This window comes from Ochotona princeps, chromosome 14 (genome assembly GCF_030435755.1).
Source record: "Ochotona princeps isolate mOchPri1 chromosome 14, mOchPri1.hap1, whole genome shotgun sequence".
Lineage (NCBI taxonomy): Eukaryota > Metazoa > Chordata > Mammalia > Lagomorpha > Ochotonidae > Ochotona > Ochotona princeps.
In genome coordinates, this window is record NC_080845.1 from 25,941,970 (window position 1) to 25,966,582 (window position 24,613).

Sequence of the window (24,613 nt, forward strand, 5' to 3'; positions counted from 1 at the left end):
TTCTCAAGAGCTTCCCCGAAATCAGCTCACCATGAGATTAGTATTTGCCTCCAAAATACTCCAAATACTCCATTGTCTCTTGTATCAGGCAGCTGGTTTTCTTAGCCAACTATCACAAATAAATAATATTCAAATTCAAACTACCTGTGGCCCAATACTTCTACTTGTCCCCCAGCCAAAAGTTATTCATAAGCCTTCCCTCGAACAACAGGCATCAAAGGGTAAGTATTCTTTTCACTGAATGCAATCTTGTATGTCCAGCAGTATTGAATTTCAGTGTGTGAACGTGAGTGTTCATGCATTGCCTAGGCCAAAGGAGGTAAAGGGACCCATGGCTTCCAGAGACCTTGTACAATCCTCCTAAGTAAGTCAGATCAGATGACTTTGTGAATATATAATTAGCCCTGCTAGTGGCTACAAAACAAAGAATTTACCTTTAACCAACGTCTAGGATGAGTGGTGACCCAGAGAGATATACTTAATATTGGGCTATTATAGAACCTCTGATTGCTAGCTATTCTAACACTTACCAGTTCAAGAACTCTCAAGAGAGCCAGGAAACAACAGATTCACAGAACACAAATCACAACCTGTTAATAACCCTGACAGTGAAGTATTCGAGAAAACCGAGCAATTCAGCAATCCATTATTTTAGGCATTATCTCTCCTGAGACCAAATGCAATAAAACTAGGAGAAAAGTACTTAAATGAATCACAGAACTAAATATTCTAGTTTAGCCCCTTAATCTGAGCTGATTATTTCTGCTCAAGAGACTTCATTCTTGCAATAGAGAAGTGTAAAATCAATGAATAACAAAGAAAAATGTATGAGAGAAAAACCACAGACACGAAAAACAAACTGAGTTCTGCTTTAATTGAAGCTTGTACAGTATAAAGTCCCACAAAACATTACAGAGGATCTGGAAAACAGGGATTACTACAACCCCTGTGGAGAGGAGGGTGAGAATAATTCATAGCTCACCAAGGTCTCTCTCCGCGAGTTCCCACAGCACCCAGAAAAATCTCTTCACTACCTTAGTTTTCCCCCCATCCTCCCCAATCTTGATTTCATCAGAGCACAAAGGGTGTTATATCACCTGAAATTATTCTGGCAGCAAGAAATTCAAAAATTTCAAGTAGCTGAATTCAAAACTTAAATAACTTTAACAAGAAAGCCAGCTGACCTTAAAAGTTACTTTGCTAGTAAATGGGAAATGGACTGAAATATCCTGGACATAATTTCATTAAGGCTTCAAACCACCCAAGAAAGAGTAGTACAATTATACTATCTTTTAATCCAAGTTTACAAAAAGTTTACTACCCAAGTCAAGAAAAGTTTGTGCCCATAGATAGCTGACTTCTAAAAGATGATTTCCCCAAAATAGTGTTGCTTCCACTTTGTTCCCTTTCTATGTCCAAAGGAAAAAAAAAAAAAAGAAGAAGAAGAAGAAAACAACCAGCGACGTAACTTCTTCAGGAGGATTGGTGGGCCTGAAGAAGAAAATGCTCAAAGTCCAAAGGCAGGAGACAAACAAAGCTGGTAGGGAAGACAAGTAAGAGTTGTTTCTAATTCTAAACTGGCAACCAGTCCTATCCCATGAAGTCATCTAGCTACTGGGGAAGAGAGTCTGGACATAGAGTCTGTGGAGGAAAGGTGGATGACAAACTGTCAAGGAGAGAAGAGGTAGAGGTTTGGTGGTTAATGAACATAAGTGCCTGTCTAGTCAGCTCCTCTTCCTCCTTTAACTTGGTTCAACCAATGTAGATGCGATGGAAATCATTGGCACCAAAAGCAGCATTACATTTGGGACATTTGCGCTGACGGGTATCGTAGCGTGTCTTCACACACTCAAAGCAAAACACATGAAAACACTTGGTAAGTACAGCGTCCTTTTTTCGCATGTTGCAGCATGGACAGGTCAGACGTGCCTAAAAAGGAAACATGTCAGATAATCCGGTGGTTCTTATATAAACAAACAACTCAGGAAAATCATAAAATACTGAGACAACTTATCTTTCTTTTTTCACCAAAAAGCACAACTGGCTGAGACTACCTTCACTTAAAGTTCAGCACTTCTTCTTCTGCTGTATGAGTAGACTAATTTTAGGCTCTGACAGGAAAACACAAAATCACCAGGGCAGTTTTTCTAACCTTGTAATCCTTAATCTCCTCCATCAGAATCTCATCACATTTGGGTACATTGTCTGGTTTCTTTGTGGTCTCAAGTTTCCTTCGAAGCCTAGAGATGTCCTCCTGTGTTAAGACAGCATACCCATTAGATACACATCCCCAATTCTGTCATTTTAGAGAAAAATAATTGCTCTAATTTGAATTTTCCAGTGTGTCTGTATATCCAGTTATATTTAGAAATGTAGGGAACTGCAAATGGCAAGATATTTTCTTTTCATTTATAATAGACAACCATAATCATATGCCCAAATCAGAACCGCACTGTTGCCAATTCAACCTTGTGGAAATGTAATCTAAGATTTATAAGACAGGTAAATTCACTTTGTGGTAACTAGCTTTAAGCTAAAGGTAGACAGCAAAATTATAGATGTATTTTTGGATAGCGATAGAAAGGTATGAAAAATAGATGACATGACAAAAATAGAAAAATGAGTATTTATTTGATAGGCCGAGTGACAGAGAAAAAGGTATTCCATCTGCTGGTTAACTCCCCAGATGGCTACAACACCGTGGTATGGCCCGGGTACTTGAGCACCTTCCGTGGCTTTACCAGGTACATCAACAGAGAGCTGGACCAGAAACACAGCAGCTCAGTCTTTAACATTCTAACTTGGTATGCTAGTGTCATAATACTGGTCTCCTAGAGGAACTTTTAAATCCTCTAAAATTGCTAGGCTGCGCTTCCTTAACAATTCATTTTGTACTCACTTAATAAATATTTACTTCACACCAATTAGGTGGTAGGCACCCAAACAGGCTTGTGGATTACAGCAGTGAAAAAAACCACACTTCTCATAGAATCCAGTAGGAAGTGACAAACATTAGACTGATGACTCCTCCATCACACGGATCACTTTAGACCTCAGAAGACATCTAAAATGTAAAGAAAAGATAACTGCTATTACCTGGGCTCGTTTGAAATTGAACATGTCCTTCTCTTTGGTGACACTGTTTTCCACAATCTCATCCTGAAAATCATGTAGCTTCTTTTGAGCCAACTCCAACTGTGCTTTGAGATCATCTGCAAGCTGGGCTGCCTCCATTGCCTAGATGGGAGAAATGAACATTGTGGAACCACCCTTTACTTTCAACGAGGCTAAACGTTAACCGGGTTTATGGCGCACAGAAACCTGAAGTACCATCAGTGCTATTCTTACTTGCTCCTCTGAGCTTATCATCAATCCTACCTTACGTTTGTTCATCTCTAAGGCTTGGGTCCTAAGGCCCAGCTCCTTCTCCCCTGTGCCAATGTTGCTCTGTAGAAGATGCTCCTTCTCCTCCAGTTTCCTCACCACTTGTAACTGGGCATCAACCTTTGGAGAGCACAATCAGATTTCAGCACAAACAGGAACAAAACAAAACTGACGAAGCTCTGCTCATCCACAGGCTCACAATGCATAAGGTAGCAGTGATTTCAAACTCTTTCTGATTTCACCCAGGAATCCTTCAAAATATGTGTATTTCAAAGCTTTTGTGGAAAACTGAACTAAGTTGATTTTTACATGAAATCATTTTGAAATAGTTTTTCCACAATATGCATTTTCTGTGAACTTTTGAAAACCCTTTGTACCGCCAACAGGCTTACAATAATTAGAAGCTTCACTTACTTAGTATAAAAGTCTGCTCAAGATTTAAATAACAGCTTGGGAAATCAGACTATTTTCCAAATTACCAAAAACACACAAACTTACAATTACAGACATATATCTTTGCCACACATATCAATTCTGAAAACCTGGTCATTCATATCAGAACATACATAAGTGATAGCTTAAACAAAAGTATATTTGTTTCAGAATAACTGAAGGGTCTAAAATCATTTTTTTCTACAAATTTACAATATAGAATTAGATAGTACTAAAGGGTGAAATGAAAAATTGCATACCTGCTTCCAAACCCTCACCCAGAACCCTCACCTAACTGCCAGAGATAACCAAGCAAATATTCTTATTGTAATTTCTCATATAATCTTCCAGAGATTTTAAAAATACACAGCATATATATATATATATATATATATACATGCATTTTAGACATTTTTTTCCACAGTAGATCCAAATTTATCTTAACAGCTATACCATACTGCTTTGTAGGTATATAATATACTTACCAGCACACTAACAACGGACATTTAGTTTTTCCCCATCACACAAAAAAGCCACAATAATTGTTCTTCATATAAAAAGCATCCTACTTTAACAGAATAAACAGCTAGACTCATTCGAGTTACCTGAGTCTTAAGAGTCAAAACTTGGTCTGCCAGTTCCTCCTTCTCTTCTTTGAGCAACTTATGGATCTGATTGGACTTGATGCGCTCCGACATGAGCTTGAAGTTTGCATCATCCTTCTCCCGCAACTGCTGCATCAAACGGATGTTTTGCTCCTGCATGTCCTCAAAGGCCTGGCCTGTAACATCCATCTCAGAGAGCAGCGCTTCTTCCTCCTGCAGTAAGGAGGAGGCATTTTCATTTTAGTAGAAATCTTCTAACTCCACAAAATGGCACAGAAATTATAAACTTTCCCACTGTCCATTTAGACATAAATTAGAGACTCAGTTTCTTAGATTTGTTGCAAGGTTAACCCAGGAATACAGAAGGACTATCACCTATGGTCACTGCCACCAGTTTTTGATCTGGTATTTATTTAGTGGTCTGTACTGATTTATTTAAGCAGACAATAGTCACATATATATTAATCTAACACAGCACTTGGTTAAGAGTACTCCTGTTATAAAACAGCATATTTTCTCATATACTTCTATAACCAGAATAGTTAGTCTTTTGTTTCCATAGGGTCTGTATCAATCTATTTTAGGTCTGATTCAACCAACCATGGTTCAAAAATTAAAAAGGGGCTGGCACTGTGGCACAGCGGCTTAAGCTGCTACCTGCAAATGCAGGCGACTCGTATCAGAATGGTCGCTTGAGTCTGGCTGCACTGCTTCCAATCCAGCTTCCTGCTAATGTTCCTGGGAAGGCAACAGAGGATGGTCCAAGTACCAGGGTTCCTACATCCATGTGGAGACCATGACAGAGCTGCTGGCCCCACCTAGCCCAAATCTGGCTGTTGAGGTCATCTGGGGAATAAACCAGTGAACGAAAGATATTCATTCTGCTTCTTTCTCATCCTTCCTCTTTCCCTCTTATCTCTGTCATTTTTTCTTTTCTTTCAAATCAATAATTCTTCTTATAAAAAGAGCAAAAAATTTGCATCTATACTGAACATGTACAGACTATTTTTGCCCAGTGAAACTTTACCATCGAGACTTCACTGTTAGACTGCTTCAGTTTTCCTTGTCGCACATTTACGCTCCCATACATACTTTAAAATCAGTTTGTCTAAAGCAAAAAGGAAATCCAAAACTAGTAACAAAAAAAGGTACTCTCTCAACACTTCTCAGCGTTCTAGCTAAGATAAAGAGTAAAAAAAACAGGGTCACACACATTAATTTAGCAAGAATTAATAGTTTTAAGATAGTAAGTCATGCTATACAGAACATAGTGTGTCTTTCCACTTGTTCCAGAACCTGCAGTAGTACAGTTTCCCAATAGTTATTTTAGAGAAAGAAAGGCGGTAATCGCCAAATTTAAGAAAAGTCAAAAGTCCACTTTTACAAAAGAAATACATATAAGATCCAGTGAAATTCCTCTTTTTGAGCACTTAATATCAAGTAAAATTAATTCATCTGATTTTTATCTTGTCATTTCTTAGAAACAGTGAGGGTGGGGGCTGGCAGCGTGGCGTAACAGGTTAATCTGCCTCGTGTAGTGCCGGCATCCCATATGAGCAACGACCCCAGTTTTGGCTGCTGCACTTCTGACTTAACGCCTTAGGAAAATAAAGTGCAGGATGGCCCAAGTTCTTGTGCCCCTGTAGGCATGCAGGAGACCTGGAAGAAGCTCCTGGCTCCTGGCTTCAGTCTGGCCCAGCCCAGGTTGATGTGGCCTAAAACATTAGATGGAAAGCCTCTCCTGTCTCTCACTCTCATTCTGCCTCTCAAGAAACAAACCAACCAGTGAAGGTTCTCCAGACAACAAATGTATGGTTTCGGCATTCATCATTTTTAGCATCTTCATTACTGAATGTTACTAAAAATTATCTAATTTGAATAGGAATCAATATATGTCGATTATGAGGAGAGTCTGTATAGTTCAGAACTTGAGGTACAGCTGTCTTAGTTTAATATATTTGTCATTATAATGCATGTAAAATTATATATCCGTTTTTCATCTTACATTCACGGTCTCCACTAATTTTCAACGATAAAATGCTTGTTATCCATTTGAAAATAAAACTAAATTTCCTATTCCACAAGTACATCAAGTAACAAAAGAATGAAAGAATTCAATATAAGGACAAATATACAGAAGAAACAGTATTAGTATCATAAACACTAAAATGAAAAAGCAAACGTCAATAGCAGTAACTTACCTGCTAGCAATTCAATAAAGAAAGTGTACCCACCTGCTTGGCCATCGCCAACTTCTTCTGCAGGTATTCGATCTGCTCCTCCACTGCCCGGATCTTCCGCAGGGCATCCTCGTCAGCCATTTTCTTGTTTTCTTTCTTCTCTTTATCCTCTAGATCCTTCAGTCTTTGCCTCAGATCTTCCAACTGTAGAAGAGAAATTATGCAGACAAAAAATAAGTTATAACTCATTCCTAAAAAAAATCAATCAATACTGTGCACAGATGGAGAGCCTACAACAGAATCTTTACAGACTGACAGGACAATAAAAACGATGTGTAATTCATTACACTACAATACTGCTTTATTATCACTCTCTTCAACATTCCACGTTTCTAGGAGCAATGTTCAACTTTAAAATACTGACTTTCCACTTTTTTTCTAGGTTCCAAATTTGCATAAAACTGTAAGACATGCTTCTCAAAAGTAATCTGAAAACAAATACTTTTCTGATTTATATAAGAGGGCAAGAAAAATGTCTGAAAAGCCTATTCCTATTCTTTTTTTTTAACTCCCCTCAAATAGCATATTTTTTTATTTATTTTTTTGACAATCTTGACATAATTAGGGTTAAAAGGTTCAAGTGCTACAGGAAGATGGGTAAGACAATTAGTTCCGTATTGTTTCCTTAATATATCTGATGTAAAATGGGAGCCTATTCCTATTCTTGATATTCTGATACATCTTACTACATCATGGAGAACCTTAAATCTTTACTTCAGATAATCTCTGAGAGCAGAATATGTTGCCAAGGTTAACACTAACTTTTCAAAGGGAACAACTTGAGAACTGTGACGAAATGTCCACAAATGAGATTTTAACCACAATGACAGGTAATGGGAGATGAGATTACCTCTGCCTTCGACTTCTTCTCAGCTGCCATTAGCTGCACTTTGTCTCTCTGTTCCTTCGGGGCAGAGCGGTACATGTCTAGCAGCAGTTTCATCTCCTTCTGGCTCTCTTGTGCCTTCCTATGACAGGCATGGTAGCAGAAGGGGCATCAGAGGAAAGGAATTCTGAATTGAGCAGAGTTCTTACAAAGTTCTAATTTTACTTTGTATCACACCTACAAGACAAAATACTACACAGACTATTAACAGCCTTCTGGATATACTTAAACAGCATAGAAAAGTAAGTAGCATAAATGAATCCTTGTCCCCTTCGGTCCAAGTCTCCTAACATAGAGTTACAAAATATAGACTTTAGTGGCAGTTATTACAAAGGCTAATTTACATGACCCCACTATTACAAACTAATATCCAGTTGGGCTCGGAGGGAGTCCAGGAATGCATTTACACCAAAGTTTGAAATACCTATTCCTATTTTTGGTAATTTTGATGTACTTTACACACCGTGAGAATATTAAAATCCACTTAAGATTTTCTTTGAGAGGTTAAAAAATGATTCTCAGTTAAATGCTACATTTAAAGATAAGGGACTACAGCCTTCAGAAGCAAAAAAGAAAAAAAAAAAATCCCACAAGTGAAAGGGAGTAATGATTTTAATACCACACATGGAAACAGGAGGAAAAAAGCAGACACATCTGAAGATATGAAATACACTTCCAGGCTTAACTTTGTTGTTCGAATGATTAACCATCAGCTGAAAACTAAAGTCTCTTAACAAATTATTAACTCTATTAACTACTTTCATATGAAGGGATTTTAACTATCCTTGAATTTCACTGAGATTTTTAACTAGTTTCATATCACAGGGATTTAAGCATTTTGAGTAAATCTAAATACCAAATCCAAAAACCAACAGGGTTAACCATGAATAACCGGGAACAAGAAATTATCAGCTTTACCAGAGAGAAGGCACAACATATGCGGTTATAAAAAACATGTTTCACTGCATCTTACTATTTCAACGGCTAAAGAAATTAACCTCCCAAGAAATCCTGTAACCATCAGCAAGCAGATTAGACTTGCTTAAGACAGTGATACATACTTTTTTGCACAATTAAGCCACAATTAATGTCAGCAATTTCTTCAAAATCAATAATGACTAGTAATTTTTTTTTAAATAATTCTAGGAATACTGGTTCAATCACGCCAATCCTTCTAGTAATTTGTGTTTATGAAGAAGAAGACTATAATCATGGGGTTGACTGACTACACAATACCACATAGGCCATTTTGTTTGCACACTTGATCAAGAGTGGAGAACACATTAACTGAACACTTGCTTACATCTAAATAGTAACAACGATCCCACAAGCCATGCTATCAACCAAACATTTCACCCAGGATGTCTTAACCTCACTTTTCAGTCAGAAAGTTACTCTAAAAATAGCTTACTTGAGTTCAATCTTTAACTGCTTAATAATTTCTGCTTCTTTTTTTCTCGCATCATCGTGCTTCCCTTTGTCTTTATCTTTAGCAGAGTCTCTCTCTTTTTCTGACTCTTTCAGCTTTTGCTTTTCTCGTTCTCTCTCCTTTTCCTTCTCCCGTTCTCTTTCTCGTTCCCTCTCTCTTTCTCTCCTTTCTCGTTCCCGCTCCTCCTCATCCCGTTTGGACTTCATTTCCGTGGCATCCTCCTGAGAAGCTTTCGATGCCGAGGACTGGGTGGCTGAGTCCTCGGATTCTTGTTTGAGCTCTGCAGGTTCATCCTTAGAGTCCTCGGTACTGGACTGAGACTGCAGGAGGGCACTGCCACTGCGGAGACGTGTCTGTGAGGACACAGACAGACGCACGTCACTGATGGGAACCACAACGCTTACCTCTCTCAAAAAACTGCTTGGAGCCATAAAAGTAACTAGCTTTTTGTACTCTTCCTGGTTACCTTGTTCAGGTCCGACTGGGCTTCCCTCAACTTCCGCTTATACCTCAGCACCTCCCCCTTGAGCTGGTGATTGTGATTCTGGAGGCTACTGATGAGATGGCGCATCTCCCGGTTAATAGGGCCTTAAACACAGCAACAGCAATGTTAGGAGGCACTGTGTAGCAGAACAAGTCAGGAACCTCTGAGAAACAAGGAGAACTACTAACAAAGGAAGCCTTCTCAAGAGACGAAAAACTGGTCCACTTGGGTTAAAATTAAACAACCAGACTGTGAATCCAAGTGAGTAGAAAATGTAAGGTACTTTAGGATTTTCAGAGTTTCAGGTGGTCTTAACCAATCCTGGGGATTGGGAAGGATTTGTGTCTTTCAGGGAAGTCATGTACAACACACAGAGAGCGGAGTGAGAATAATTATACCTGCTTGTTCATTAGCAGCAAGAGTCTGTTCAAACTCTATCCTTAGCATTTCATACTCCTTGCGGACCTGGGCCAGTGTATCTTCTAACTGGATCACTTCAGTCCTTAGCTTTTTGTGAAGACTGAGTTCATCTCGCTATATACACAAGAAAGAGATCAATAAATAATTCTTACCAAAATGTACAAATATTGTATTTTATTGTTCTATGTCCTAAATATAATTTGCAGAAGAAAAATGCCAAGAAAAGAACGGATTACTCTGAAAATTTCAAGTTGTATTAATACTTAATGAGCACCAGATAACCACAGAGTACTTATTTGGAAACTAGCAGCATGCTAAGAAACATAAAGGCCCATAATTCTAAGAACAGTGCAATTGGATAACTAAACCATGAAACAGTATATATGTATGCAAAGTAGTATTCAATTAGCCAACATAAGCATTACTATGGAAAATACAGAAGTGAATATACGAATAAGTTTCTGCTTTTAAAAAGTTCTCCATAGGCATTACACGCTGCAATGGCAATGCAAGCAGTGATACATTTTCTGCTGGTTCTTTGCCTTCATATACTGAGCTCCAGCCACACCACACTGCCTGTTTGTCACACTGGCTCATATTTGTGTATGTCTTGTCCTCACTACTCAGAATGCCTAATACTTTTAACTACCAGGAAATTTATACTTATATTTAGGACTTTTTTTTTAAGAATTATTTATTTTTATTGGAAAGACAGATTTACAGAGAAGGAAACACAAAAAGAAAAATCTTCTACTCGCTAGTTCACTCCCCAAGTGGCCACAACAGCTGAAGCTGAGCCGGTCCCAAGCCAGGATGCTGGAGCTTCTTCTGGGTCTCCCATGTGGGTGTGTGGTCCCAAGGCCTTGGACCATCCTGTATCGTTTTCTAGGCCACAACCAGGCAGCTGTGTAATGGAGCAGCTGGGACATAGATCATACGGGATCCCAGAGCATGCACAGAGAGGATTTCGTCACTGAGCCATCATGCCAGGCCCTATATTTAAGGTCAATCTTTCACCTTCTCAAGAAGAATCAGAAGATTCCAGTCAAATCAGTTGTTCAAACTCCTTGATCACAGCATCTTATAGAGTTGTTTTCTATCACACTATATTCTAACAGATAGTATTCTCCCACTATTTTAAGATTCCTAAAGGCTGTAATTCTTCTGTCTCATTTTTGGGTGTCCACAATCTAAAAAAAATTGACAGCCATTCTATAGATAGTTGATGAATGAATGAGAATATATGTAAAATTATAAAATTTATGACACTGGAAGCTTATATAAAAGAGGACAAAGACCGTTACCTCAATGAGTTCAACCTGGCGCTGGTGGGTTCCCCTGGTGCCGTGAAGCAGGGTCCGGGCCTCATCCAAGTGTGCTTTCAACTGCAGGCTCTCATTATACAAGACAGAGAACTGGGACTGCATGCAGCGATACTCTGGAGTTTCCTTAACTACTTCTTCCACTGCACTTCGCAATTCCACCTAAGAATGGAGAAAAAAATCCAGAAGCAGAACCTAACTGTGTTCCTGATGCTAGACCAAAAACAAAATCCCAGTAAAGTTTTTTTAAACTTGAAATCAATGTGTAGTTATTTCAAAATCTTCATCTTCCCACAAATTTTCCTTGTAGGTTCAATACAATTTTTCACAATTCATGAAAAATGTGCATTATGGAAAAACCACACATTGGATCTCAACTTTTCATACCAAAAAATATTTATTTTTAATAATGCTTTCCATAAACTTTCTCAACTACCCTCCTATGTGTTTTACATTGTATCAAATAAGATATATACAATGAGCAAGCTTCCAGAAAAGACTTATGACATTTGTCAAGTTGTTTATTTAAAAATAATTATTATATATGATATATATTTTATATATCATATATATATTATATACGCACACATATGTCTACCTTTGTGAAAGGCAGCGATTTGCACACACAGAGACAAAGATCTCGTATCTACTGATTCACTCTACAAATAGCCAAATAGCCAGGGCTAGGCCAGGCTGAAGCCAGGGAACAGAAGGGTCACCCAGATTTCCTACGAGGGCACAGATGCTTCTCTCCCAGGCATATCTGCAGGGAACTGGATGGAAAGTAGATCCTCTGTGCCTTGAACCAGCGCACACATGGGATACAGGCGACATCGGCAGTGGTGTCATTGGCAATGCCATGCTGCTGGCCCCAGGATGCTTATAATCATAGTTAACTTATCCTCTTCATTTAGTCAGAGAAAATATTTTTGACATATTACCAGATTACTCATCCCCCAAGTGTTCACTTTAATCACTCAAACATTTTTATTTTTAAACTAGTTTTTCAGTTCAAACATCATGTCTTTACCCAAAAACAAATTAAGTTATAACAGGTAGCTACGGTGAAGAAAGGTGAGGAAAATTTTCAGAATCTCCCTTCTTCCCCCAGTGCCTGGAGCAGAGAAACCTCATGACAAAGCTTGAAAATTAACAGCATTGCTGCTCAGGCTTCTCTCTCTGTCTGGCAGCAAGAAATCACAACGCCACATTTGGGGTACACAAGTGGCAAGTACTCATGTGTGAAGGCCTTATCCCCAACACTATATACCTGATGCTTTCCTACACCTATACATAAGCCCCATTCATTAAACCTACTTTGGATTTTCGTCCTACTTTAACTTTATCCTTTTCTCAACAACTATAAACACCTTAGTGTATTTAAGTCCTTTTCTGAACATGGCAAGGTTTAAGTAAATATAAATTAGAAAATGTATCAACAAAATTTACTTTTTTCCTTCTGCTTTATTAAGGTACAATCAATAAAAACTGTATAATAAGCACTATTTGACATATGTGCACACTGTGAAATGGTAACTAACTTACCCAACATCTCAGTTACTTTTTGCTGTGTGTTGAGAACACTGGACATCTATTCTCTCATTATGCTACAAGCACCCAGTTTTGTAATATTAACTGTAGTCATCAAGTTGCGCTTCACCTCCCCAGGATTTATTCATCCCACAGAATTTTGTACTCTTTGACCAGCATCTTCCCTCTGTCCTCTTTCCCAGTTTCTGGTTAATTACCACTATATTCTCACCTGACAGTTGAACTTTCCTAGATCTTACACATACACAGGATCACACAATGTTTGTCTGATTAGTTTCACTTTGCACAAAGCCCTCCACAATTATCCAGGTTATCACAAATGATAAGATTTATTTTTTCTTTTTAAAATCTGTTAAAGCTTGCTTTATATATTTGCAAGGCAGAGTGAAAAAGAGGGAGAAGAGAGTGTGAGCATGCATCTACTCAGTCTCCAAATGGCCACACAAAGCCAAGGCTGGGCCAGGCTGACACCAGAGGCCTGGGAACTCCATCCAGCTATCTCACCTGGGTGGCAGGTGCTCAACAACTCAGGCCATCTTCTGCTGCTTTCCCAGGTACATTAACAGGGAGATGGATTTGAAATGGAGAGCCAGGACTCAAAACAGCACTCAAAGGGGATGCCAGTATCCCAGGCTGCAACTAAACATGGCACCACAATGCCAGTCCCTCTTTCTCTTTCTTTTTTTTCAAGACTGAAAAGTATTCCACTATGTATCTATACAATACTTTCTTCACATATTCAGTGTAATGAGCTCTCACTTTCTTGATTAAATTTATTCCTGAGATTTTGTGGGGGTGTCACTGTAGGACAAGACCATTTTCTTACTTTTCATTTCATACAGTTTGCTGAAAGTGCATTTAAAAAACGCACCTGGTTTTATATGTTGATTTTATAACCTGTAGCTTCACCGAATTTGTTTATAGGTCTAACAGTCTTTTGATGCAGTCTTTAGGGTTGTCTATATAATGCCAAGTCATCTACAAAGAGACAATTTTATTGCTTCCTTTTCAACATGGAGGCTTTCTGTTTGTTATTCTTGCCACTGATCTAATCGGAAATTCTAGGACTACACTGAACAGGAGTGAGAACGGCCATCCTTGCCTTGCTCCCAATCTTAGAAGCAAAGCATTCAGTGTCTTACCATTGAATATGACGGGTTTGTCATATATTTCTTTTAATATATTGAGGTAAATTTCCTCTATATTTAATCTGTTGAGAGTTTCTAACATAAAAGGATGTTGAATTTGACCTAGAATTTTCCTGTGCTTTTCTTTTCCCCATAAATTACTCAGCTTCGTAAGTATGAATACACAGGAGTTAACCAGCAAAAGTCTAACTTTACTTCCTTGAAGAGCTATGTCTCCTACCTTCAGCTTTTCATTTTGTGTAGTGACTTCCTCAAAGTCTTGCCGAAGTTTCTCCAGTTCACAGTGACGGTTCTGAGCCAACTCTTTGTTTTCCTCAAGCTCTGCATTCATTTCCTCAAACTAGAGATGCAGAAAAATAGCAATAATTAGTCTTTTTCATTTCTAAGCTTCCCATGTTCACTGCTCTACTCTTCCAGCAACATCCCATGCTGCCACTGTGCACACAATCCTAAGTACCTGGGAACAAGCTGTGACACTGGGTCAAACCAAAAAAAAGGCTGGATGGTCCTTGAGTTTACCTTTCGGGCATTGATAGTGATTGTGCCACCATAGAGACTACTCCCTGCTCCATATACCTTATAACCTTTTGAATTCACCTAAAAGGGAAGAAAAAAGATTCTTTAGCCAGAGAGCTTAAGATTCCAGCCTGATAACTAAGGTACTTTCAATATACCTGTGTTTTTACCCCAGGCTGATTTTTCTGGGAAGTCTCTTAAAATGATTCTAATATCTAAGTGATAATACCACTGACCCTCTCCAGGACTTCTGCCAAATGTCGGTTGAGTCGCTGTTCTCTCTTTCGAATTTTATCAATATCCCACTGCAGGTCATCAATCATGGACTCCAACACAGACACGCGTGACTCAGCTGTCTCCACCTTACTCTGCAACTTAGAGAACTAGAAGCCAAAAGTAAACATAACAAGTTAGAAAAGGAATACCTCACATCTCATTTAGGCTCTAAATGTTACTACATTTACTCTTGCTTATACACAAACATAAAATCACAGAAAGGATTTTTCAATGCATAAGTATGAAAACCAATCAGATTCTAAAAGTTTTGAGTCACTGACAATTGTGAAAAATGAAGAAATCTGTTAAGAACTCTAACACAAGGAAAAAACCAGTTAGGAATGAACAACTTTTGTATTTCTGCAAAGGACCTTTTCCCTAGAGAAACCACAAACTTAAAAACAAAAAATGTATTTTTAACAACTTTTAAAAAATCCAAGATTTTATCAAAAATTTTCAAAGCTCCAGCACAAGGATGGCAACTATCCTTTACACCCAGCGTTCCCCCCACACTCCCACAAATTGCAAAGCACACAGACTAAGGTGAAAGCTTCTACTCCCCGCTTTACCTTGAAGAAATATAAAACTGAATGGTATAAAGATACAAAAGAAAGTCATCTAGCGTAGCAGCTAAGCTGTCGGCTGGGAAGTCCATACTACTTTTTATCAGAGTGCCCGGTTCAACTCCCAGATCCTCTCTCCATTAGCATCCCGCGAATAGACATCCCAGGAGGCATCAAGTAATGTTCAGGTCCTTAGGGCCCACGCACGTGGAAGACCCGCCTGATCACTGAGTTCCAAGCTCTTGGCTTCAGTCTGGTTCAGTCCTGCTGACAGGGGAGCAATCTAATCATGGACAGAAGATCCCTCTTTTGCCAAGTAAAAATTTTAAAACATATAATAATCTTTGCTAGTTCTTTAATTTCAGGAGCTATAAATCTGCTAATGTTATTCAGTATTTTAACTACAAAACTGTCAGGGCTTGCACTGTATCATAGTAGGTAGCACCACTGTCTGCAATGCCAGCATCCCATATGGACGCTCGTTTGTGTCTCAGCTGCTCCACTTCCAATCTGGCTCCCTGCTAATGGCCTGAAAAAAAAAAAAATCAATGGAAGATGGCCCAAATGTTTACCACTCTGCCACCTAGGTGGATACCCGGATGGCACTCCTGGCTCCTTGCTTCAGCCTGGCGTAGTGCTGGCCATTGTGGCTATCTGGGGAGTATACCAGCAATGGACGATCTCTGTGCCTGTCCCTAACTCTGACTCTCAAATAAAGAAATCTCTTAGAAAAGAAAGAAAAAGAAAATGCCTATTACATGTTTATATTTATATATACCTTTTGTGTTGCTCTTAAAACATGGCCCCAAAATTCACTGAGAGTCCTCTCAACAAAAAGACCAACTTTTTCAGCCCAGTAAAAAAACACCACAAAACTGATCTTCTCTGAGAAGGGCTACACATGTCCTGCCTGGTATTCTTGAGATACTCACTGGGACACGTCAGCTACCACGTCAACACCCGGCTATCCTGAGACTGTCACACTACAGGCATCTCAGTGGCCAGGTAAGATGAAATCCCAGCATCAACAGCCAACCTGGGGAACCATCTTGGACATTAATCCAGGTGAGCCAAATAGTATGTTCCAGCTTGGTAATACCAATTGAGATGTGGGAAGAGGACAGAAAGACAGGGTTCTTTCCATCTCAGTAGCAGCTAGTTAAAAACTTACAAAACAACCGATGGATTGACTCTTAAGTGCTGCTATACTTCCTTGTTTTTGAAGGGCCATGAGAATTCATGCTTACTAATAAAATCTTTAGATGATTTCCCACAACCAGGCAAGCACAGATCTTAACACTACAGTTTAGGAGGTAGGGTACTAAAAAAAAGATGGACTTTGAAGCTAAACTGACCCATACTCAAACACGGCTATAATGCTTTCCAGCTATGTGACCTTAGACTACTCAGCAACCTGTTTGAAGTTGCTTTAGCAAAATGAGTTACTTTAACACTAGACATAACACAAAGTACTTAGACACTAAAGAAATGGAACAATTAAATTACTAATCAACATAAAAATTCAGTGACTACAATAAAATAGGTCCAGTTGCTACAGAGTATTCTTTGAACTAAATGATAATCCGGATTATCAAAAAGTCTTGTCTTCATTACTTTATCTCAATCATTTTGTTTGAATACAAAAATGCAAATTGTTGGCATTTGTTCATGACATTCCTGATGGCCAAATGTTGACTATAAACTCCTATTTCTCAAGTCACTAGCATAACACCAATATAGTTATGACTACTACTCTATACACTACTGAATTACTAACTGTACAGGGAATATATATTTGGAATGATCCAGTATGTTGGCATTTCTTCCAGGAGAAATATTCAGTTATGTTCTTCCCTAACCTTTCCTCAGAGCAAGTTGTTTTAGCCTGCCCTCGCACTTCAGACTATAAACACAGGCACTGTAGGGTAAGGGAGCCTAAGAAATGGTCAGAATTCTAAGTCAGTGTCTGCCACAGGGCAACAGGAAGTCTCCTCTGGTCAAGTACCTCCTGAGACATGGTGTGATGCTTCTCCTGAAGGAGATCTGTCAATTCCTGCAGTCTCATATTCTCTTGTCCAAGGAAGGAATTAAGCTCTTGCACTGCTTCCTCCACTATCAGATGATCTGAGAAAGAAGAACTGCACTTTAGTTTAGCATCTATAGTGCCAAAGTTTAAAACTCTGTATCCCACCAAAGCATTAACATGCTACGTCACTACATTTTTTCCTCAGAACTTCAAAAGGAAGGCTGGTTTTTATTACCTCAAGTGACCTATACAACACCCAGGGATCAGTGGCTTAAGGAAATGCATTAACTTGCAGTTTCAGTTACCTAACAATCATCCCTTTCAAGAATGTCAAAATGCCTTGAGGGGGACCAGCACCATGACACAGTGCACTAAGCTGCTACTTTCAACACTGTCATTCCATGTAAGAGTGAAGGTTCATGGCCTAGACACTCTACTTCCAATCCAGTTTCCTGTCCATGTGCCTGAAGGTAGCAGCAGTTGACCCAAGTACTTGGGCCCCTACTACCCAAGTGTAAGAGCATGATAGTTCCTAGTTCCAAGCCTTGGCCTGGTCCAACTCTAGATATTGCAGCCATTCAGCAAATGGAAAAGCAGATCGAAGTGCTGTCTCCCTATGTCTCTCTCTTCTCCTTGTCACTCTCCATTTCGAATAAACAAATAAATCTTACTCTTAAACACCAAGGAGAAAGACATGGGTTTCTACAGCTTCATTTATGTGAGGCCCAATCTCCTCAAAAACTGCACTTAAGAACTGAAGACAGAGATGGCTAACATGACAGACTCGGGGGCAATCCAATTCTACTTTCCAAGTCTATCACAAATTCCTTTGATTAACTAATAACAACCCAACATTATGGATAATACTGAAGATCAGGATTCCAAGGAACTTAACTGAAAGTAATATATAATTTTTCAAACTACAAAGTAGCAAACACAGTGCTTCTTGCCTCACCTCCACTGTTTAGCTTTCGAGACAAGAGCTCCACTTTTTCTTGCAGCTTATCATAGACAGTCACAATCTGGGACACAGCTCGGCGGGAAGACTCCACTCGCTCCTGCAGCTGGGATTCCATCTCTTCACTGGAACTGCTGGCCAAAGTAGCAAGGAAAGAGAAAGCTGGCTCTTGCCCTTCCCCTAAGAACACAGGGGGGAAAAAAAAGCCCCCTAAATTACAAAACTGGAAGTACCAATAGCTTTCTTTACTGAGAAGGAACAGTCTCAACACAACACTCTTCTTCAAATAACCAGACAACATGCAGTAACAGAATCCAACCCAAACACGTACCTCTGTCTCTGTCATCTTTACGTTCCTGGTTGCTATCAGAGTCTGGTTCTGGCTCAGGCACAACAAGGGCTTTCCTCTCTGTGAGCAGGTCTCCCAAACCCTGCTCCAGATCGTAGCGTTTAAGGATGATACGGATGTTTTCATCAAACTGAAAAGGACAGGAACAACTATTAAGAGATCAAAGAACACAACTTTGAAAACGAAAAGAGTACTAAGGAGAACTAAAATAAGCAAATACAAATTTCAGCAAAGTAGCTACCTGACTCCAGTAGCGGTTGACAATCAGGAGTGAGGCATCATCAGTGGCCTGCCGCCGTTCCAGCTTTTCAATGTGCTCACGCAGTTCATCTTCAATGGCCTGCCTTTGATCCAGCATTTCCGCCAGCTTGCGATTTTTGGTTTGCAATGTTCGAATGTCTAACTCCTCCTGCCACAGAGAAATAGTATTATTACTCTTCGTGAAGAAACTAGTCAAATGGACTGTTGGGCCAGACCAGGTCAGACTGGTTAATCAAGTATTTCATATGAATAATGCTTTTCATTTAAAAAATTTTTACAATAGATAATTAGATAAATACAAACAGGGCAGATAATAAAGAAAGAAAGCATGAAAACAGGAAGAGAAAAAATAGCACGTAAATACACTAGAACCAAAATCTTAGCCATCTCATTGTCCTGGTGACAGACACCTCCACAGGGTGATGCTGCCTGGGACTCCAGCACTCAGCAGATGACACTGTCATGGATCTCCTAGCAACTGTCCTTTAGTCACTCAAGATTTTGGAATCTGGGTCCTTCCGTAACCCAAACACTGCCCAAATGTCTGGCGCTTTCAATATTTTTGTGAGCAAACCATCTAATGCTCTAGCATCCAGGCTGTCAATACTCTTTAATGCTTTAACTCCAATGACGCCATGAATCCCCAAAGCCACATTTTAGACTTTTTTTTTCATTTCCCAGAAATAAGTCACACCTGAAATCTCAAATTCCAACTTCTCACTGACTGGAAAAGAAAAAAAAAAAATAGATAAAATAAAATAGAATAATTTTCCAGGTTATCTCATCCCAGTATCCCAATACACTACTAGCCTTTTCATCTCCTTCAGACCTCCAGAATTTGTAACTCTTTCTTCCTTTTAGCCTCCTACTGTCTCCATTACTTCCCATATCCTGATTATATTCTACAGCACATTCCTTCAAATACAAGCCTGCCAGCCTCAATTCGCTGCTGTTAATCCTTTACTACCCTACAGTGAAAATCCCCAATCTGAATTAATTTACATATCTATTTCATCCTATACACAGTATGTTGAGCTTCTAAATAACATCATTAACAGAGACTGCTATCTTTAAAAAATTAATTCCTAACTTAAACGTACCTTAATTTTTCCAGAAATGTCTCTTTAACAAGTCAGCTACCTCTCACTCTGTACTAGAGCAATAGCAAAGCCAAGCCCAGTACCCTCTCATAACACCAAACTGATGGCTCTGCCATCAGACAGGAAGAGCCTCAATTCCCCAACTCATTCACAGAATTCACCAACCTATGCTCACACTCTCAAAACCACCAACTTGTGCCAGGACTCCATTCTCTTTCACTCCTGCAAATACCTCATTCTATTGGCAATTGTGTCCTTTCTCAACATTTTCAACTCTTACTCTAATGCCTTCTGCAAGAAAGGTTGGGAAGGAGTCAGGGGATGGAATACTGCAGGCAAACAAAAATCATGTGAAAATGCTTTTTACCTAGATAACAATGAAACATTTTAAAGTTAAGAATTAATCACTAAAGCATCAATTAATTGTTTTATTTTTATTTTATCTGACATTTTGGCTAAAACATTTATGATACGCAGCCAATAATTCTCCCACTGTATCAATTTATTCACAGCATTAATAAACTATATCCTCAGCCTTTTGTTGCTCTAGCTGAAACCTGCATGAAAATATTTACATTTTCCTGCTGGCTTCTATTATGATGGCTCTGGAGGCAAAAATGTGTCCTCCTTGTCTTCCATTCCTAACTCACCAGCCATTATTCCGCCTGTCTCCCTGAAGTCACCCAGCAATGGAACTCAAGGAAGCAATCAGTATTTACCCTCAGCTATCCTTTGTTAACTCCTGTATAAATTCCCAGGCCACTTTCCCCACATTTCTCCTAATTGGCACCTGACTTGCCATTCTGCCCTACACTACTACTTCATGTAAAAAAGAAATAAATTTGTTTAAGATTTATTATTTTATTAATTGAAAGGCACTGTTACATAGAAAGACAGGGAGAGGAACAGAGAGAGATGGATCTTCCATCCACCTAATCCCTACACTATTACATGTATCCTATTACATTATATCCCATGTCACCCCTCAAGGACAAAATTTCAGTAACTAAAACATATCATTTTTATCCTATCCACTAAATCATTTCAGTCAACAGACAGACATAAATAAACTCTGAACAACTGAACTTTGTTCTCCTTTCTACTAATAAAATAATGTCTCTGCTCTCTTTTGCCTATTTCCTGTCCTCTCCTATTTTCTTAAATCTTTGCAATCTAGTTCCCATCCCCACCACTCCACAAACACAAGGCTTGTAGCATCTCCAATGAACTCTCTACAGTTACATCATCACTCAATCCATAAGCAGCATCTGATCAATTCCTAGAAATACTTTCTACAACATGCTTTGGGGAGCCTACTCACTCAGTCTCATTCTCTTTCTGCTTTATTTGCCTTTTTTTTTTCCATCTTTTTTATTTTCCTGACATAAAAATGTTACGGTGCCTCAGGGCTCTGTCCTCAGACCTTCTTGAACGGCCTACAAACTGATGATTCTCAAATGTACAGCTTTAGCACAGATCTCTCTCCAGAGTCCAGATTATCACACCAACCACCTCTCCACTCACAGGTCTAATAGCTATTTCAAGCTGGTTATGTCCAAAACCAAACCAAACCATATGAGTCACCCTCCACAACTCCCAAAACCACTCCTCTCATACTCTTCCCTAGTTACATGGAACCCCAATTATTTCCAAAACCATGAAGGAACCTTCTCTTCTATCTTCTACATATTTTATCTAATCCATCAGCAAATATTGGTAGCATGATGTCCTCTGTGGCCCAAGGCACTACTATCCCTCAGCAAGATTACGGTACAGGCCTCCTACAGCAAACACTTCTATGCCTTGTCCTGTCCATCCTCCAGATTTCAGCACAGCTAGAATGGACAGCTCCAATCATACTGCTTAGGATTCCAATTCCAAGCACACTTTTTTGGAGTCAGTTAGCTTTTCTGCCCCACAATTTCAAACTGATTCACTACCACAAACTCAAAATGCAAAGGAGGACATACCGTCTTCAAGAGCAATCTTTAATCAGCTGAAGCAGGAATCAGAAATGCCAACTGGAGCCGTAGATCCAGCCCTCAGATTCCTACCTTTGAAGAGGTGAAGTCGTGGGGAAAAGAGTACAATTCTCCTAACTGCACTCCTGTTTATAAATCCTGTTCTTCTACAGGTTATTCTCTAAGCAAGAGACCCAACATATTATGTCCTTACCTAAGCTACTTCGATGGCTCCTCACTGCTTTCTGGGACGTACACTCCTTGTTTTCCTTAGAGCATGTTTATCCTTATGAACAGCACATATCTTAGTCTATTGTAAAAGTCTATTACCTTCTCAGTGCTACCCTACAATCTGAAAGCCAGGGAATGTCCTCATTGTAAAGTACAGTGTAAAGAGCAGAACAAAGACATGTTCATCTCTGCAGTGAAGGCCTTTGGAGGGAAGGATGTGAAACAGTTCTAAGAAATCACCTCCTGGCAGCAATACGGAATACCCAGAATCCCAGGCAGCCTCAGAAATGACACTTCATCAACAATTTGTAACAGATATCTTTACTTTCGCTGACCCTGAAAATAAACTGAATCTCTCAGGATCTCAGTTAAAATTCAAATTACGTTTGATACCATCACATCCTTATGACCAAGTTCCAAAATACACATCTAGCTCAAAATCACTAAGTTGCCGATGTCTAACGGATACGTAACATGAGCTTTATAGTATAGAATATGCTAATGCAACCGCCAGTTCCATATGAACAAGCATAATGTCAATGTTATTCACTATTTTGTTATCTAGCTCAATAATTACTACTAACAGTTCACATTCACTGAGCTGTTACTGTGTTAAAGACAATACGTTAACTCTTAATAGACGATCACTTTATCTAACAATCTAAAAGGCACTATAATTACATCTTCTAGAACAGGAAACAGAAGCACAGGAAGGATACTACAAAACCACACAGCTAGGAAGTGACACAGCCAAGCGTCAATGCTAGGCAATGTGATCTCACACTCCTCACCACTTTCTCAGTAATCCTGTTGCACCGCCTCTGAGAATACACACTGAACGAAAAACCCTCCCATGGCTACACACCACTAGGCAATGCTGCAGCCTCTTCTAGAACATAGCCTAACCTGAAAACAAATGTCCCTATACCCCTCCTCCATAAATGACCACATCATTTCATCTACTTCTGGCTGAACTTATTTCCCTCTTCAAAGTGCTTCCCGTTACTCCAGGATGCTTCCAAGTGTTTAGTTCTTGGCTGTAACTACAAAAGAAAAAGCACGCTTCCATAGTGGAGTCCTAGGTTTTCTCCTACCGTTGAAGAGACACCTCCTAGTTTAATTGTTTCCACTGTGGTCCCCGAATCTTCCACAGCTGTCTTCTTCTCCGGAGGCATGGACGTGCCAGGTTCCCCAGCTGCTCTTTTGTTTCCAATTCCTGACATTTTGGCAAAAGCTGATAGTGGTTTGCCTAGATGAGATAAAAGCAGGAGCTGAGGAAAAATATGCAACAATGGCAAGAATAAAGACAGGCCATAAATCAACACCATTCTCCTAAATTGTGAAGGGTCAGGGCTAAATTTACAGATTGTTTATTTCCAAATAAGATGCTAATGTGAAACAAGACAACAGGCAAAAGAAGAAGATGCCAGATAGAAATTTCAGGAACTCTCCAAGGTGCAGAAATCATAAAAGCACGACACAATTAAGACTAAAGTTAACTCTGTGGAAGAACCATAGAGTTGAAAAGAGAACGAAAGATGTCCACTATATCATTATCCTGGGGGCAAATGATCATCTCTGAGACTGTGTCCCAAAACTACACAATTTCTATTGCTTCTATATGGAATACATGATATAACACAAAAGGCCAGATATATAAAGAAAACACTCGGGACAATCAGCTCTCCCTTTAATGCCTGAAGTTTCTCCCCACTTCCACACATGCAGCCCTGGGGGCATTCAGGCCTGGCGGCAAATCCCGGCTGAGGAAACAGTGACCCGGCCCAGGGCGTCCTTTTCCTCACCTGGACGGGGCGGGCGAACCTCTCTCCGTCGGCCCTACCTGACTGGCAGAGGCCCCGGGCTCCAGGGAGGCGGAATGGATGTTAACGCGCCGCGGCCCCTGGAGGAGGCCAACCTGCCATCCCCGAGACTCCTCCGCTACCGATTCAGGCTCCAGGAGACGGGTCCCGGCGGCAGCAACCACACTCGAACCTGGCCTGCACAGAGTGGACAGGAGGAGAGCAACAGCTAGCAACCCCCCAGCTTACGCGCAGCGAACCGCAGGCACCGGGGAGGGGACCCCAAGGCTGAGAGGGGGCACAACCCCAGGAGCCTGCACGGCCCCCACGCTTCCCTAAGCTGTGATCTAACCTGGCTGCCTGCACCTCGCCCCGCCCGGCAGCACCACCGGCCCGCGCAGCATTCCCAGCCCTCACCTCTGAACCCGGGCGCAGACGGCACTAAAGCTTCCGGGAGGCGGGGCCGGGGAGAGGAAAAAGGGAAAGAAAAGAGGAAGTCGCTTCAAACCTGCCCAGTAGACTGTGAGGCGCAGGAGGGCGGAAGTGACGCGAGCAGAGGCGCCGCGACTCTGAGGCGATGTTGCCTCTCTAGCAACGCTTGGGCGGGTTGTCGCGTCGCTCTCAGAGACCTCCGCGGGTGGCGGGAGGAATTTCGGACGCGGAGAAGGC

General features: G+C 40.1%; 1 protein-coding gene across 4 annotated transcripts; it reads right to left on the reverse strand.

The window, feature by feature from the left end:
* Nucleotides 1-853: 853 nt before the first annotated feature.
* On the reverse strand, nucleotides 854-24,474 carry RNF20 (ring finger protein 20). 4 transcript variants are annotated; one of them, XM_058672289.1, is made up of 21 exons: nucleotides 24,362-24,474; nucleotides 23,986-24,142; nucleotides 23,237-23,391; nucleotides 18,831-18,998; nucleotides 18,572-18,719; nucleotides 18,238-18,420; nucleotides 17,262-17,380; nucleotides 14,654-14,800; nucleotides 14,421-14,498; nucleotides 14,122-14,241; nucleotides 11,185-11,364; nucleotides 9,859-9,994; nucleotides 9,443-9,564; nucleotides 8,959-9,329; nucleotides 7,512-7,629; nucleotides 6,656-6,805; nucleotides 4,422-4,634; nucleotides 3,379-3,504; nucleotides 3,097-3,237; nucleotides 2,153-2,254; nucleotides 854-1,929 (listed from the first exon to the last, which is right to left on the reverse strand). In XM_058672289.1, exons 3-21 carry the CDS (start codon nucleotides 23,363-23,365, stop codon nucleotides 1,753-1,755), a joined length of 2,928 nt encoding a protein of 975 aa, XP_058528272.1. In that variant the 5' UTR covers nucleotides 23,366-23,391; nucleotides 23,986-24,142; nucleotides 24,362-24,474; the 3' UTR covers nucleotides 854-1,752. The 4 variants fall into 4 exon arrangements, with proteins under 4 accessions (XP_058528272.1, XP_058528270.1, XP_058528271.1 ...); XM_058672287.1 differs by having other exon boundaries at nucleotides 23,948-24,142; XM_058672288.1 differs by having other exon boundaries at nucleotides 23,948-24,142; nucleotides 24,297-24,417.
* Nucleotides 24,475-24,613: the final 139 nt, after the last annotated feature.